The sequence below is a fragment of the Betta splendens genome, chromosome 8 (assembly GCF_900634795.4).
Source record: "Betta splendens chromosome 8, fBetSpl5.4, whole genome shotgun sequence".
NCBI classification, from domain to species: Eukaryota; Metazoa; Chordata; class Actinopteri; order Anabantiformes; family Osphronemidae; genus Betta; species Betta splendens.
In genome coordinates this window covers 1,710,064-1,725,655 of record NC_040888.2, presented here as the reverse complement: position 1 = coordinate 1,725,655, position 15,592 = coordinate 1,710,064, and the positions used below count along the sequence as shown (strand labels likewise).

At 53.2% G+C, this 15,592-nt stretch overlaps 1 protein-coding gene across 8 annotated transcripts in view; it reads left to right on the top strand.

Moving 5' to 3' along the window:
• The first annotated feature begins 770 nt into the window (after positions 1-770).
• The window catches only part of tnrc18 (trinucleotide repeat containing 18), a 30,857-nt gene continuing 16,035 nt past the window's right edge, over positions 771-15,592 (top strand). For 3 of the 8 annotated variants that reach the window (XR_008695325.1, XM_029158428.3, XM_029158425.3), the window contains exons 1-5: positions 772-963; positions 2,522-2,861; positions 10,157-10,291; positions 12,086-12,190; positions 12,269-13,861. Coding sequence is in view for 7 of the 8 variants with exons in the window: in XM_029158428.3 (XP_029014261.1) it covers positions 2,654-2,861; positions 10,157-10,291; positions 12,086-12,190; positions 12,269-13,861 (2,041 nt within the window). In the remaining variant the exon portion in view is untranslated. Of the gene's footprint in view, positions 964-1,038; positions 1,058-1,113; positions 1,854-2,521; positions 2,862-7,656; positions 8,590-8,635; positions 9,187-10,156; positions 10,292-12,085; positions 12,191-12,268; positions 13,862-15,592 lie in introns of those variants that run through there. The other 5 variants (XM_029158429.3, XM_029158427.2, XM_029158426.3 and 2 more) reach the window with 5 other exon arrangements.

Below are 15,592 nucleotides of genomic sequence, written 5' to 3'. Positions count from 1 at the left end.
CCTGCTTTTGTTTCATAAAGATTTGACCCTTTGCATTTCGTAGCTAAACATACGTTGTATTCATGACATGTGCGATTTATCTTCAAGTGCAGACATTTATTTAATTCATTTCCTTTGGCTCAACTACATAGTCCCAATTCATCCTCAGGACTGCCCAGATTTAAAACGTTTAAGGTTTTTATGATGATTTATTCTCACTTGCTCGATCAGTTTTCAGGCACTACTTTTCATCTCTTCCTCTCTCATATCTACAAAAACTGTCCTCTTAAGGGTCATACACTCAAACAGAGCTGAGGTCACAAATCAAACTGAATAATTCAATTGTAATTAATTAAAGGGGCTTTACTAAGAACCTGTGACTTTACCTCGTTCCTAAGATACTCATTAGGGCAGTTATTCACTACAATAAAACACAAGTGTATTATTTTTAAAGGTACAATGACATGTCTTCTTTTTTTATTATCTTTGCAGGTCTTTATTTATTTATTCTAATTAGAATGGAAACGGGAGGGGGTGGATGGGGGTCGCCCTCTACCACTCCCTCAGAAAAAGCTCTGCTTGTTTTGATCGCTGAGTCTTGAAGGGAGAGGGGACCTTGAAACGGCCCAACCTCCTCGCTCCATAATTGGTTTTATAGTGTTGGCGAACGGCCAGTGTTTTTTTGTATAACGTGGCTTTAATTGACGTTTGCTTCAGCCAATCACAGACAGGCTGTGGGGAAACCGTAAGTGCTGCGTTGTGATTGGCTAGCAGCGAGGCGAGATGGGCGGGACCTGCAAAAACAATGCTGCGTTTCATTGCTGAGGAGTTTACGGACGCATCGGGGGCTTTTTCTCCCCCCGTGGTTTCCCCCAGTTTACCTTCGGACTGGCCTGAAATGGACTGAGCTGCACCAGTTCTCCCAGCAACCTGGAGGGATTTAAGAAACCGTTTTAGCTCCGCTCCCAAGGTTTCCCCATTCAAGTAAGCGCTCGGCATGTTTTTTCGCCCTGTTTCTTGTTTTTCCAGCTACGGACTCGAATTTTCGAGGTTTTTAAGCACACCTCGGTTTGTAAATGTGAGTTAAAAAAGGCGCGGAGCTTCACGCAAACGACATTTTTGGTTTTAAGCAGCCACTGGAGCCTCAAACTCACGTTTCGACGCCTTTTTTACCGAGTAAAGTTTTGCGCGTCGTTAAAGGAACCGTGAAAAAGTTTGAAACGTGGCCGAAATGCGCCGAGCGGCTCCGCTGCCCGTGTTTGGACCGCGGGCGAACGGGCTCCGAGGTCGCGCAGACCCAGAGGCTTTTCAGCCGCTCCGAGGTCGCGTTTGTCCGTAAGAATGAGAAATAAAGCATTATTGTGATTTGAGCGAGCCGTCCTCCAGATCCCGCCCGCCTGGATATCACGAGTCACTGCTGTAACGTGCTTGTCTGCAGCCTCTCGGTTGACTCGACTTTCACCTTGTTTTTAACTCGAATTAATTTAACTTGCAGCTATAATGATGTTTGTTTTATTAAAATGCCTAAAAATTGCGGGACTCTAAAATAATAAACGTTCTTCTTCCTGTCGCCTGCGGATAAAAGTCGGGCTTGTTTGTTGTTCTGCTTTAAGTAACTTTGATTCCTTTTATTGTATTTTTGCCTTTTTACTGTCTCACACGTGGACGCATTCGAAGGTTGAGCTTCACGAGCCGTTTCCCAGAATGATTAAAATCGACGTTTTAACAGATCCGAGGCGCGTTGCTCGGACGGACACTGATTACGCGAAATAATCCGCGGATTTATTTTGTGAAACTGTGTTTCATCTTTAATGCTACTCCAGGCTGTGGCTCGGATGGCAACACGTCCATATCATTACCACCAGCATTAAACTGTAAGTTGATTAACTGGGGCCAAGTGTTTGCGGGTTCTGTTTTCTCCTCCTCGGGCAGAACCCTCGTCCAGTTGCGAAGTAGCCCGGGCCGAATTAGCGAACAAAACACCGCCAGCCGCTGGTTTTTGCAGCCTTATTTATTTTTAACCCGTTTGAAATTTATATTTGATGCGCCTCCAGTATTTATGGTGTATTGGTTTACACGGGCGCGCGCTGCTGCTCGGTTCAGGGAAGCAGCTGGTTCTGATCGCGGCAGCGGGGCAGGGATCGGACGGCGTGCGTTTTGCGTCCGCGCTCGGCGGGGAGGTGTTCGCGGCGCGGCCGCAGCGGAGCGTCGGAGCGGCCGCCTGCTCGCGGTGCGGTGCGGTGCGGTGCGGGTGCGGCGCTGCCACTCCGCCCGGCGTTAAATCCCAATATTGCGGCTATAAGTCGGGCTGCATCAATAACCGCTGCCAGGAAGCACCGGGACCGAGCCGCGCGGTGTCCGCGTCGACCCGCGTCCAGCCGTCGTTGAGTTCGGAAGTGGCTTTCCAAACTGCGTCATTGCACGTTTGGGCCGTGAGATCGCTGCAAACGGGCGAAATCCTAAAAGCAGCACTTCACAAACAGTTTGTCTTCCCTTCGATCATAACGCGAGTCAAGTCCTTTCGTCTTGTTGTATTTTATAGGTGAGAATGGCCGAACAGGAGCCCGAGTCGCCTGCAGCGCTAAAGACGTTATTATAGCCACAATTGGCTTTTTCGGAACCGGGGCCCATCCGAACGGACGATTTCTTTTTACAACTTTCCCCGCTGTGGATAATGGATGGCAGAGATTTTGGACCTCCCCGATCCGTCCACGTTCCACCTCCGTTGCTGCCGGGGCTCGCGATGGAGTCCCACCGCCTCGGAGCAGCGGCAGCGGCCGGGAGGATCGCTCCCTCGCCCGGTCACTTGGGCGCGAGTCATCCGCCGCCTCTCCATTCTGGAAAATTCCTGCCATCGGCCATTAACCTACATCCACACCACAGTGAGTACACGCCCGCCGCTCGGCTCTGCTGCGGCTGCTCTGACATAATCAAATATAGAGTTGAAATAACGCTGCGCAAAAAAAACACTATGCGCACGGATGGTGGAGCCGTGCGGTCATCTGCTCGGCTGCGCTGCGGGAAAGGAACCCGGATGGTCGGACGAGGAGGAGTGGCTGTTATGGAAGTTTCACATGCGAACGCACGGCACCGCGTTCTGCATTAGCGGAAAATTACTTGGCAGTTTTCCCACACGCACGCACACAAACACGCACGCACACACCGCGGGTTTGGGCGCACGCTCCTGGTGGCGTGGGTGTTGTTGCAGCGCTGTGCGGGTCCGTGGACTGCGCGTGGCTCGTTTACCCCGCGACCGCCGTGGGAACAGATGTAGCTGGTGTTTTTGTGCGTGTCTGCGTTGGGAGTGGGAGTGGGAGCGCTGGTGACCTTAGAGGGAGGACGGACCGGTTGTGTCCGTGTCAGGAGGGAGGGGACGTCTGGAGGAGAAGAATGTCTGTGGCTCCAGTAAAAAGCGCTCTGCTGGAACATGGGCCGAACGGGCTGATGCTGCTGTTTCCTGCTGTGCAGATGCTGCTGGACAGAGAGAGAGAGAGAGAGAGAGACAGAGAGAGAGAGAGACAGAGAGAGAGAGAGACAGAGAGAGAGAGAGACAGAGAGAGAGAGAGACAGAGAGAGAGAGAGACAGAGAGAGACAGAGAGAGAGAGAGACAGAGAGAGAGAGACAGAGAGAGAGAGAGCGCCGTTAAATGAGCGTGTTAGGTGTAAACTAAATGGCTCATGTCTGTTTTATCCATTAAAGACTCCGTAATCTGTGTGTGTGTGTGTGTGTGTGTGTGTGTGTGTGTGTGTGTGTGTTATTCCCCGCTGAGCTGCTGATCTGACTTTTACAGCTCGCACAGTGATTCCTGCTCTGGCTATTAGTAATGCAAGCCTTGAAATAACACAGAGCACTAAAAGACAACATGGCATGTTTTCATACGTGCGTGCAGTTGGAGGGGAGCGCCGGCGCCGGCCCGACCCGGCCACCTATGCTTCAACCATATGTTTGGTGTGATGGAAACACGGCGCTGCTGTGGAAAGTCTGACAGACATCATCAGATTACTCGCATCCCCTGGAATCAGATACAATTACGGTTCCTCTGGTTTCCTTTCAGGGGAGAACCCCATGTGATAATGGTCCCGTTCAGCCTTTAGCAGGGAGCATGGAGGCGCTGGGGGTCCGGTCTGATGGAGCCCACACGCACCCAACGCTGCCAGAGATGAAGCCTGATTGACGGGTGCATGTGTCGTAGCCGGGGCGGGTTCTGGTTCTGGGCCGGCGCTGTAGAATGGACCCGGCCCACACGCTGACCTTCTGGTCACTGTACGACACCCTACATTGACCGAACCCAGTGGAGAGTGGAACCGGGCCGGAGATGACGCCGCTGCTTTCTAATCACCCAGTAACTGTTCCCATTCAGGTGCAGTGACGCTGGGAGGTGTGGGGTCCGCGTGCTCCTGGTTCCGCTGTGGCTGCAGCAGCATCTGCAGCCGCCAACTCTCGTTTCCCAGGAGCCTGTGTTGTTTTGCGTTTCAAGCTTCTCCTGTGGCTGTTTTCAACGTCCCGTCGCCGCGTGTGACATAATATTAGAAAAGCGGCGACAACTAACAGGAGCTGCGAGTCTCCTGCTGCAGCGCCTGCTCCTGGGTTTTCACACAGGTTCAATCCAAACAGTCTCTGTTTATGGATGTAAAATGGCTGTAAATGCTCTGTCTGCTGGAGGTCTGCGCAGCCTCCGCCGCCAGATTGAGGCCATCTGTCCTGCTGCGGCGGAGGTTCGACCTGCTGTAACGCCACAGCGCGGAGCAGATGAGGCCTCTTTTTGCCAGAACTCTGTGGTTGCACATTACTTGATTGTAAACGGTGCATATAATAGAATTAAATGTCCTCATTCCTCATGATGCTGATGTTGCAGCTGCAGGACGAGCGATGCGTTGCATGTGGAGCACCAGCAGCCGTTTGCTCACGCGTCGTCGTGGCGTCAACAATAACGCTGCGCCTCAGTGGAGTCGCGTCAGCGGGAGGTGGAAGCGAGGAGGCGTCGCCGCGCGTGGAGGTTTTTGTGGTTTTGCAGTGATTGGAGACGAAAAAACCGCAGAAGACGAATGGAGGAGAACTAAGTGGGTCCAGTCCCCGCGGTGGAAAGAGTTGTGCTTTGAAGGATGGAGGCTTGTGTTTGCGTACGTGGTGCAGGGGACGGAGCGGCGGCGTGTGGTGGTGCAGTTAGAGCCGGGGTTTCCCCCGAGACGGAGCGCAGACAGAACACGCGCTCACGCTCGGATGAATGCGGCAGCGTCACATGTTTTCTCTTTCGCTCTCGCAGTCGGAGCAGGTTCCACGCGGGTCGCGGGCCGCCCCGCCTCGTTCTGGTTGGTGTCTGTTTCATAAAAACTGTGTGTGTGTGTGTGTGTTGGAAGATATGGCTCCAACGCGTCCCCTCCCAGATTAATTGGATCCTTCAGGAGAGAAAACAGGCTCCTTAAGAGAAGGTACAAGGCTCCGCTGCGCTGCTACAATAAACCTGTCAGAGGCAGAGAAACGACACGCACACACACACACACACACACACACACACACACAGCTGTCAAACACTAGAGTGATGGAGCAGCGTGTGCGTAGGAAAGCAAACGTGTGGCGGCGTGTCCACATTCCCGGAGCATTAGCGAAGCCGCTCCTCTGCCAGGATCCTCCCTGTAAGTCAAACACAAAGGTCACGCGCCGCGTTGTGTCTCTGGCTGCGTCTGCACGTCCCACCGCCACATTAATAACGGGCCCAGTCGCTTCTACCTCCCAGGTCTCTGCTTCAGACCCGGCCCGGTTCGGCGGTGGCAGCGGCGCCGCCGGCTACGAAGCCGCTTCCTGTGGATGGAAGCCGGTTCTGCTACTGTGGAACACGGAACGTGCTCCGCGCGGGAGCCTCTGATGTGCAGATCCTTCAGTGTGATGACGTTTCCAAGGAACAGATTGTTTTTGTCTCTGGTTTCACTGGATTCTGACTCTTCTGGTTAATTAAAGCCACGTTCAGGAGGCAGGATGTGCTGGAATGACGTGTCTGCACCATGTTGTTGAGACCTTTAACTTCATTATTGTTGTTTTCTAAGTTATATATAGTATAAAATATGTTGGTGTTGCAGCATTGTTTTTGAAAGAGTTCTGTTGGAAACACACATCCTTCACGGCGTGTTGTGTAATGTTTTATCAGACGAAGACGCAGTGAATAATAAATGAGACTCGCATCAGGCGCCTGAGGAGGTTTCTGCTGGAACCGTTCCCCTCGTTCCTTCTGAACATTCTTTTTTTCTTGTTTTTATTCCTGCGGCCGCTTTCATGATAGTCACAGGGATTAAAGTTCACAGCTCTGTTTGCAGGCTTTTATGAGGCGGCGATTCCGACGCGGACAGGTCAAAGTTCAGGTAGCGCGTGTGACCACAGCAGGCGTCTGTGGGGGCGGAAATGAGAGCGTCACGGGGGTTGTTCCCTCAAACACCATGCTGCTCACACAGGCTGTGGTCCAGAGGGGGAACCGGCACCGTGGCCTCTGGTACCGACCACCCACTGAGGCCGCTGGGTTCCGCCCCGTCCTCACAGTGGTTCTGTAGCTGCTCTGTGACGGGATCAGGACGAGCGGAACCTGCTCCGGTTCATGAAACGCGAAGTGGAGAAACCGCTCGTGTTCAGCTTTAGTTCAGAAACACACAAACGGAAAAGTTCCCTCTGAACGACTGAGAACAGGAAAACCAGACTTGTATATTTTGAAACCGTTAACACGCTTTAAAACCGCATTCCTCCGCCGTGGACTCGCTGTTTGTCACCAGATGTGCGTTAGCGTTGCGCTAACACATCTGGTGACACACGCTAACACCGGTGGTTGATAGTTCGCTCCGGCAGAGACACATTTTATTGTTGGAGTGTTTTTTCTTGTAGGGAATAAAAACCAGAGATCACCCCCCCCCCCCACCCCCTCTGAGTGGGCTGGAGAACAGCTGGGCCGCACGCTGAAGCGTTTCATGCTCGCTCCCGTGCTGCTTCAGGTTCCGTCGTATCTCGGATCGATCTTGGATGCGACTTTGCCTTCGCCCAGCGTAGGTGTGCATTGGATTGGATCTCCGGCGAGGTCCTGGCCTCCCTCTGATATCGCAGCGGCGTCGGAGGCTCGGAGCATGTTGGAGTTTCTCGTACAGGAAGCCGTCATGTGAAGTGGGAGCCAAATGGTTTTGTGTAGGAAGGAAGGAAGGAACACAGTGAAAGTGATTCCAAAACATTTGAAGGAACGCTTTCCTCCCGGCTCCCCTTCGATGTCGTCTCGTAGCGCCGTGTTTTCCATCAGTCCCCCCCCCCCTCCTCCCTTACGCCGTGGGGGGCTAGTTTTCCCCTGATGCGTGCGCGGCTCTCCACATGCAGACGAGCAGCGCTGCAGGCGGCTGCGATGCACAGATTGATCCCAGCTTCCTGGCGAGGCGTCTGCGCCTCCTGACACTGGTGTCGAGGAACCTGGTGTTTGGCCTGAAGGAATGGAAAGTGCTGACACGCTAGCAGGACGTCAGCGAGGCTGACAGGTGGAGCCTCACACCAGGTAACGATTAGAGGAGAAGCCACGGGTGGGAGCGATTTGTAAGAACAACATCGTGTGTGTGTGTGTGTGTGTGTGTGTGTGTGTGTGTGTGTGTGTGTGTGTGTGTGTGTGTGTGTGTGTGTGTGTGTGTGTGTGTGTGTGTGTGTGTGTGTGTGTGTGTGTGTGTGTGTGTGTGTGTGTGTGTGTGTGTGTGTGTGTGTGTGTGTGTTGCACAGAGAGGTCGTGAGTCACGCTTTGTGGGAGCGTGTGTCTTTCTGAAGTTGTGCAGACTGATTCTCAGATGCTGATATGTGACGCGGCGGCTGGGATACTGGTTCCCAGCATGGACGCTCATAATGGAACCATTGTGGACGCCGGCGTTCACGCCCTGTTGTGCGTTCAGAGCCTCTCGCCTCACTGCTTCTTTGACGCAGGAACTCTTTCACATGCGCACACAAATGGTTTATTTAATAATTTAGCTTTCTGTGACGGGAGCAGTGCATTGTGGGATTGTTGGCAGTGATCTGATGCCGTGTTCTATGTGGGTCACAGTATAATGAACAGGTTCACACATTCCTGTGGTGCAACACCATTATTACCGTTTTACCCACAGCGTTGACTGTTGTTCCCGGCTTGTTTATTCTGAGGCTGTAAACCTCAAGAGTTCAGAGGCACACAAGTAATAAGTTTATTGTTGTAGCCGCTGGTTCTGTGATTGGATAAACAGAACGGAGCCGATAAAATGGTCTCACACGAGTAACTTTAAATGACCTCTAATTGAACACAAACCTTGGCGTTTGACGCTTGTGTGACTTTCAGTATCAGATGTTGTTGGTGACGTTTGTAGACGATGGTTCAGCTTCAGCGTGTCATCAGGTCACAGATGCTCTGAGCCCAGTGGGAAAACCCTGATTGTACAGTAGTATTAAACCTCCTCTGCTGCTAAAAACACAAGCAGGAGTGTCACAGAACAGACCCCAGACCCAAACAGGAAGGATGCTGAAGGAAGAGCAGTAGGAACCAGTTCAACAGGTGGATAATCTGCACACGGCTTCAGATGCCAGTTTAAATCTGACAGGAAGTGGAGGATACTGAGCCTGCACTGCCACTTTATCAGGTATGGAGCTGTTGCTTCAGCTGACACAGGATGAACCGCGTCCTCCAGGAAAACCAACATCTCTCAAAGTGTTCTGATGCAAGCTGAGCATCGCCTCGAGGGGGAGGGGGGCTATTAAACGGTCAACAGAGTGTGTCTAAAGGTGGCCGGGTGTGGAAGCATCCACCTCCATGGTGTGTGTGCGTGTCCGTGCGTGTCTGTGTGTGTGTCCGTGTCCAGTTTTTGATTAATGGAAAAGCTGCATTTGGTATTGATTTACAAAGGTGTGTGTGGGCACTGACGGACTGCACTTTTAATGTACTGATTTAGATGCAGGAGGAAAAGCGCAGCATGCCTCATGCGTTCCCACAGGACTAATACAGAACCGGGCTCAGCCGGTCCCTTCCCCCTCGCGCACATGCACCCTTTCCCCTACACACATGGTTGGTTTTATCAGGGTAATGACTGTGCAGTGTGTGTGTGTGTTGGGGGTGTAGACCTTCTCAGCTGCAGGAGGTTGTGATTGGAGGAGGCAGTAATGGTTCAGCGTTTACATGTGGTCCGATTGCACGCGTGGGGAGGAGGACGTCCGATGAATGGATTGATGCGTTTGAGGAGGTTTGTGTTGATGTTAAAGGGGCGCGTTACGTTCATGTGCAGTTAAGCATGTTGCATGTTTAATCTGCTTTCAGACCCATAGATTTGATAATTAGGGTCGTTGGCGCTGACCTTTCTGTGACCTCTGTATGTTTGTGTTACAGCTGTTGAAGCCAGGCTCACTGTAGGAACGTGGCATCTATGTTTTTACTGTCTGTGCAGCTCCTGTTCTATCATTTCATTTCTTAATTATATTTTTCAGTAACTAATTGATTAGAGATGAGAAGCTGACGTCTCGTCATGTGCAGTGGTGTTTGTGTTTTGTGTACTTTTACTCAGCACCTTCTAGAAACAGAATCTTGAATGATGTCGTAAAAATAACAGTAAAGAAAAATCAAGTTGTTTTTTTTTTTATTGTCTAATGAAACAAATAAAATCCTGTAACACAAATCTAAGTATTATTTATTTATGCCTAGAACATAGAGAGTTGCAGTATTTTTATAACCATGTGCTTTTTAAAAAAATATAACATTTTAAGAATGATTATTCAAGACTAATAAAAGCTGAGGTCACAGCGGCTGCAGCATTGGTTCAGCTGTTATTTAATTTTACACCAGTCTCAAGTGTGCTGTGTTCTGAGGCGTCTTCAATAAAGACTGAGGGCAAAAATACACCGGCGTCATCGTGATTGGAAACGTCGCTCAGGGTTTCATCACATGCTTCCAGTCCTGTTGTGCAACCATTGTGGTTAGATTAACTGTCTTTTCTCCGGCTGTGTAGTCTGTCTGTGGTCGGCCTCGCTGTAAGTGCACGGTGCCTCTGTAATAATGTGATTACGACAGACCGCCACGCCGTAGCCGCATCGGCGCGGGTCGATGTCACGCACACGCGCCGGGAGGCGACGTGCGCTCCTGAAGAATCGATCGCCTCTGTTATTACTCGGCTCCGCGCGGTTACGAGGGTGACTGACGGTCTTCATTATGTCTCCCAGGCGACGCCTTCCCAGCAGGCTCCAGTCCCTTCCTGTCAGGCTTCCCCGGCCCTTTGACCTCTGACCCTGCGTACAGATCGACCAATCCCGGCAGCCTGCAGATGGCTCAGCTCTGGGCGTCGCATGCTCATGAAGGTAAATCAGCATCACGTCAACAAGCCTTCATGTTGTGGAGGATTAAAGAAAGATGCCGGCAGATGGTGTTTGCTTTTATACATTATTTAAAGGTTTCTGCTAGAATTAATGGCATTTTGAGATTCTGCACAATTTTTTATTACTGGCGTTTTAGCTGTTTAAACACTCATTTTCATTTTCCAGCAGAGCGTTGATGACTAGAACTCTGAAAGTGGTAATGAAGGCAGAAATGAAATTGTTCTTGTGGGCAACGAGAAGCTTTCCCAGCATATTAAATCATGCCTGGACTGAAAGTGCGTAAAGGAGCAGCAGGCAGCAGTTTGTGAAAAACCTGATCATCTAATATACAACATCCAGGAAAAAACAAAGCTCCAGTGCTCAGATTTTACGAACTGTCCCTGAACATATCACAGCATAGACTTCTTCGAGAAGTAGAAGAAGAAGCAGGCACATCCCACCTATGTTGTTGAACAGTACAAAGTGTAGGTCATCTGAGTTCTGAGGGTTCCAACGCCCCCACCTAAACTAAAACCTGAGGTCTGGACTCTAAAACATACTGACGCACACACAGGCATCTGAATCCACACACGCCTCTCGCCTCTACTTAAATGCTTAAAAGCGCATCACATATTCATGACAGGAGGCCTGTTCCTCCTCTTGTGCGCTTTGCTTACACCGCTGGGATCCTGTTCCATTTCTGTCTCTCGGCTCGTAGCTCTGCCTCCGGCTCTGTCCTGAATGTGTCCCGTCCTCGACCGCTCTCCTACTTTCACCTGTCACACGTTGCTGCTGTAATTTATCTTCCCCGTCTCTTGTTCTTTTTTCCAGCTTCCTGTCCAGTCTGCACTTTGTCTGTGTCCGTCTCCCTTCGCTTCCTCTGACCCACTTTTCCACAGCATCTGTCTCCTGGCTTAACTTAGGAACGTCCCTTCAGACGTACCTGAATCTGAATCCCTGGTCCCTCACGTCCTATCAAATCCTACCAGAGTGGGTCAGATAAGAGGAACCAGCGATTTGGCTCCAGGTCAAGGGAGCGATGTCCAGTTTTACAGATGTTTTTCATGGTTTCTCTTCTATAACAAAGATGCTCGGATCTGATACATTCCTTTTTAAGGTTTATGCCTCATCACTGTCACTAACTCTTGAGCTTCTTATTTCTTCTGGATCTAATGCAAGAATAGCAAAGAACTCGTCTAAGTCTGGTGTTTGGTCCTGAAGCTCCACTCTGTTATATCCTGTCTGACTTTAAATCCAACCATAGAAGGATAAGAGGCTGAAGACGCTCAAACCGCGCTGTGACTCGCTCTGATATGAACAGAATCCCTCATGGCCTCGTGAGGCTCCTAATACCTGGTGACTGGCTTTAATAGCGGCTGAAGCGACTCTGAGCCGGAGACGCTTCGCGGCAGCAGAGTGCGGCTGAGCCGGAGCCGAGCAGGAAGCATCAAAGCGCTGGAGATCTAGGTTAACTGTTAGCTGCGGTAAATGGAAGCTATCACACGCTCTCATAGATGACGCACCGTCGCTGCCTCCTGCTTCCTCCATTTCTGCCTCTTAAAACAGCGAGCGGACGGATTTATCCCGGGGCTCTGCTTCTGATGTTCCTTGGAATGACCGGAGCGCGGGAGCAGGGAATGTCTCGCCCGCTCTGTGGCAGCGTTCTTGTTTTTTTGCCGGAGCCAATGTTTGAGCGGCAGCGGCTTCGTCTATATTAGGCCCGGTCTCTGAGAGCAGCAGCTGTTTGTCCGAAGGTTGTAGTTGTTTCTCACAGTGGCTGTGTCTGTCTGTCGCCAGGTTTCCCTCCTCTGCCCAGCAGCCTGTACTCCAGCCCCTACTTGCCCCTGGGGCATCTGGACCCGCCGCCCCTCTCCCAGCACCCGCTCTACGACTCGCATAAAGGTCAGTGGCTGAGTTTGAGAGGAGACCTGCAGGTGGAGCGATTTAGCTTGAGATTAAACTGATGTGCTCTGTTTTCAGAGGGCTTCTACCTGCCAGCCTCCCTGAGCCAGTCGCCCCTCCACCCCCCACCCGCTCCTCCGGCCGCGCCGTCCAGCTCCACGCCCCCTCAGAGGACGGCCCGCGACACGGGCAGGGAGCGGCCGTACCGCGGGGAGAGGGAGCGGCTGAGGGAGGAGCAGCGGCCGCACAGCGTGGTGGACCTGACGCAGGACGGGAGGAGCGAGGAGGAGCGCCGGGCCCGGAGCGGGGACCGGGACACGGAGCGAGAGCGGGAGCGGGACAGCTGGTTCCATTCGCACCCCCACCAGCACAAACCACACCCTCAGGCCTCCTCGCTAGAGCCCAGATCCCGGCCGTCGCCTCCACGTGGGGGTGCAGGGAGGTTCACCGGCCCGGAAACGGACCGAGGGGGTCGGGATGAAGACGCTGCCCCTCGGTCCCACCAGAACCATAATTCAAATAACTCGCACTCAGACAGACAGCGGAGGAACGACTCTGTGGCCACGCCGTCGGGGACGCTCCACATTTCTTACGCGCTCCCCCCCTCCGTCGTCGCCGGCGCATCCCACCCCTCAGCGCCCAGAGAGCCGGTCCGAGAGCAGCGGGTCAGCGCACCCACATACGTGCCTTCTGTGGAGGTTTACGACGAGCGGGCCGGTCCCATCCAGATCGCCTCGCAAGCCCGCGACAACAGACACGGCGAGAAACACCGAGAACGAGAGCGTGAGAGAGACCGGGACAGGGAGGTCTACAGGTTTCCAGAGAGGAGCCTGCAGGACCACCCCCGACTCTCTCACTCTGGCGATTCAAGCAATCAGAGGGAGGAGGGTTCTGTCATTTGTTCCAATGGTTCCGTTGGTAAACGAGGTCAGGACACGTACTCCTCCAGTCAATCAAGGTTCAGCCCAGAAACCAGGGACCTCTCTAAGCACTCGGGCCGACTGGGGGCGGAGCCTAAGTGGAGTACCATCAGCCCGCTGGCGAACTACGCCACGAGTCACATGGCTGCTTTGGCGGCGCAGCACGGACACGCGCTCCCCTCCCCCCACAGCCAGCCCAAAGCCACGCCCGTGGCCCACTCCCCCCACGCAGGCCACCGGCACGGCAGCAACCCCACCCCTTCCCCCCACACGCAGCCCTCTCCCCACAGGCACAGCCGGGCCGAGGAGGGCAGCCAGCGGCGCTACCTGGACCCGGCGGCGCTGTACCGGTCTGGGGGGTCCGGCGGCGGAGAGCGAGGTTCCGACCCGGCGGAGGTTTCGGCCATGCAGAGCCTGATCAAATACAGTGGCAACTTTGCGGCGGACGGGCCGCTCGCTGCGGACGGACGGGGGCCCTTCGGGGGCCTCGGGAACATCGGCATGGAGGGCGAGCGAGAGAGGGAGCGAGAGAGGGACCGCGGCGGCGCCGGCCCGCTCCGGGTTCCTCCACAGCTGAAGAGGGAGCAGGAGCGGCCCGACAGCGCCCGCTCCTTCGGCCGCGAGGGCGAGGGGGAGGTGCGGCACCCGCCCGTCGGCATCGCCGTCGCCGTGGCGCGACAGAGAGACAGCGGCAGAGCGAGCGGCGGCTCCTCGGACGCACAGAGATCGCTGCTGCCGCCTGCCATCAAAGGTAACGCCCTGGGTTCACGTGTGAGACCACGTAGAGGTCAAAGGTTAGCGGGGCCGATCTGTGGGCGGTTCATGCTTCGTGGCTGCACTCATAACGTTTCTCCTGCTTCTGCTTCGGACTCTCCGCTGTGGCTTCTGCAGAAAGTTACTTCCTGATAGTTAAATGAACCAGGAGCGAAGCTTTCCTCTTTTTACTTTCCATTAATAACGTCGCATCCGTCTGTTTCCCCTCTCCTCTGCGCCGCCTGACTCTGAGGCGTTCACGCGTGTGACGTGATTGGAGGCTAAAGCAGCTTCTGACTAATTATGTCACGGGACGTGTTTGGGGGAAAGGCTCCTCTCAGCGAGTCTGTTGAGCTGCATAGCAATTCCTGCCACTCTATTCTTGGACGTCAAGGTCATTCAGCTACAGTTCTCTCCCTCGCCCCCTCCCCTCTCTCTCTTTCAGTTCGGCCTCTCTTGCTCTTTTCACTTCATTCACATTCCATCTTCCTGAGTAGCTGCACATCCCACCTTAGGCCCCTTCTCCTTCTCCAGCCTTTTCTTCAGCCCCACCTCCACCCTCTGCATTAAACATGTCATTACCGACCAGCCTTGAGTTCCGTTGAGCGCATGTGTGTGTTGCTTAGCAATGGATCACTCCTCAGATTGGCAGACTTGGCTTGTGCGATGGTGAATTTGTAACGCGCTGTTGATGTTTGTGCGCGCGCACGTGCATCCGAATGATGCACGTGCGTTGATTCATTTCCTCGCTGGAGCAGAGTGATCAGTTTAATGGCATCGGTCGGTCGGGCCGAGAGCAGCTCTAAATAAACAGCCGAGGATTAGCGGTGTGCGGATGAATGCAAGAATAGATGTGAGAAGCAGGAAGGGGAATAAAAAGCTAACGAGAAGAGGTGGGAGTCAATCGATGGGTTGATAGACGGGAAGACAGAGGTGTGTCAGGAAGGAAAGGGGGGTTGAGAGGACGAGGGGCTTTCTGATGCTGAGGCGAGAGCTTGTGGGACAGGATGCCTGTAACCTTGGTAACAGAGTTGAGCCCTTCTGCCGTGGAGCATGTCAGGGTTTGTTAAAGTCTCTTGTCCCTTTACAGGCGAGCACACTCTTCCAGAGCAGAACCGAAGGGTTCAGCCCGTATAAACCCCCTCCGCCGCTCCGGGACCGTCAGTCATTGGAGCGGGAGCGAGTGTGGGGCAGGCGCCCTCATGTTTATTCACCATCGCTGTGTCGAGTGTTGTGGGTTCCCTCGCCGTCTGACAGTGTGTGAAGGCTGTAGTAGTGCTGTGTTCAGTGTGTGTGTGTGTGAGCCAGTGTTGGATCTGTACCGTCCCTCTTTCTGACTGCTGTGAAGCAGAGCTGTCCCAGTCTGCTGCTTCTGCTGCCTCCACTACCAGTGTTGAGGCATCTGCTGAGCACCTGCAGGCTGCTTGTCTCCCACCGCTCCCTCTGGCTCTGGAGCCGCCCGGAGGTGCGTTTGGATCAACGTCCTGTTGAAACAGCCAAGTGCAAAGCAGATGTGGGTGCAGATGCCACGTGTTGAACCTTTCACACCGACTGTTTAGTCTGCTTCACTTGAGCTCCAGTTCGTTTTCTCCCGTTCTGGAGCCGTGATGATCATGGTTCAGCCCGTTCGTTTACCAGTTCTGACCAGGATCGACCTTCCTGTGTTTACGTTCCCGGTCCCCATCCATTAAACCAACATGTTAATGTGAGCTTGAACAAATGGCTTTAT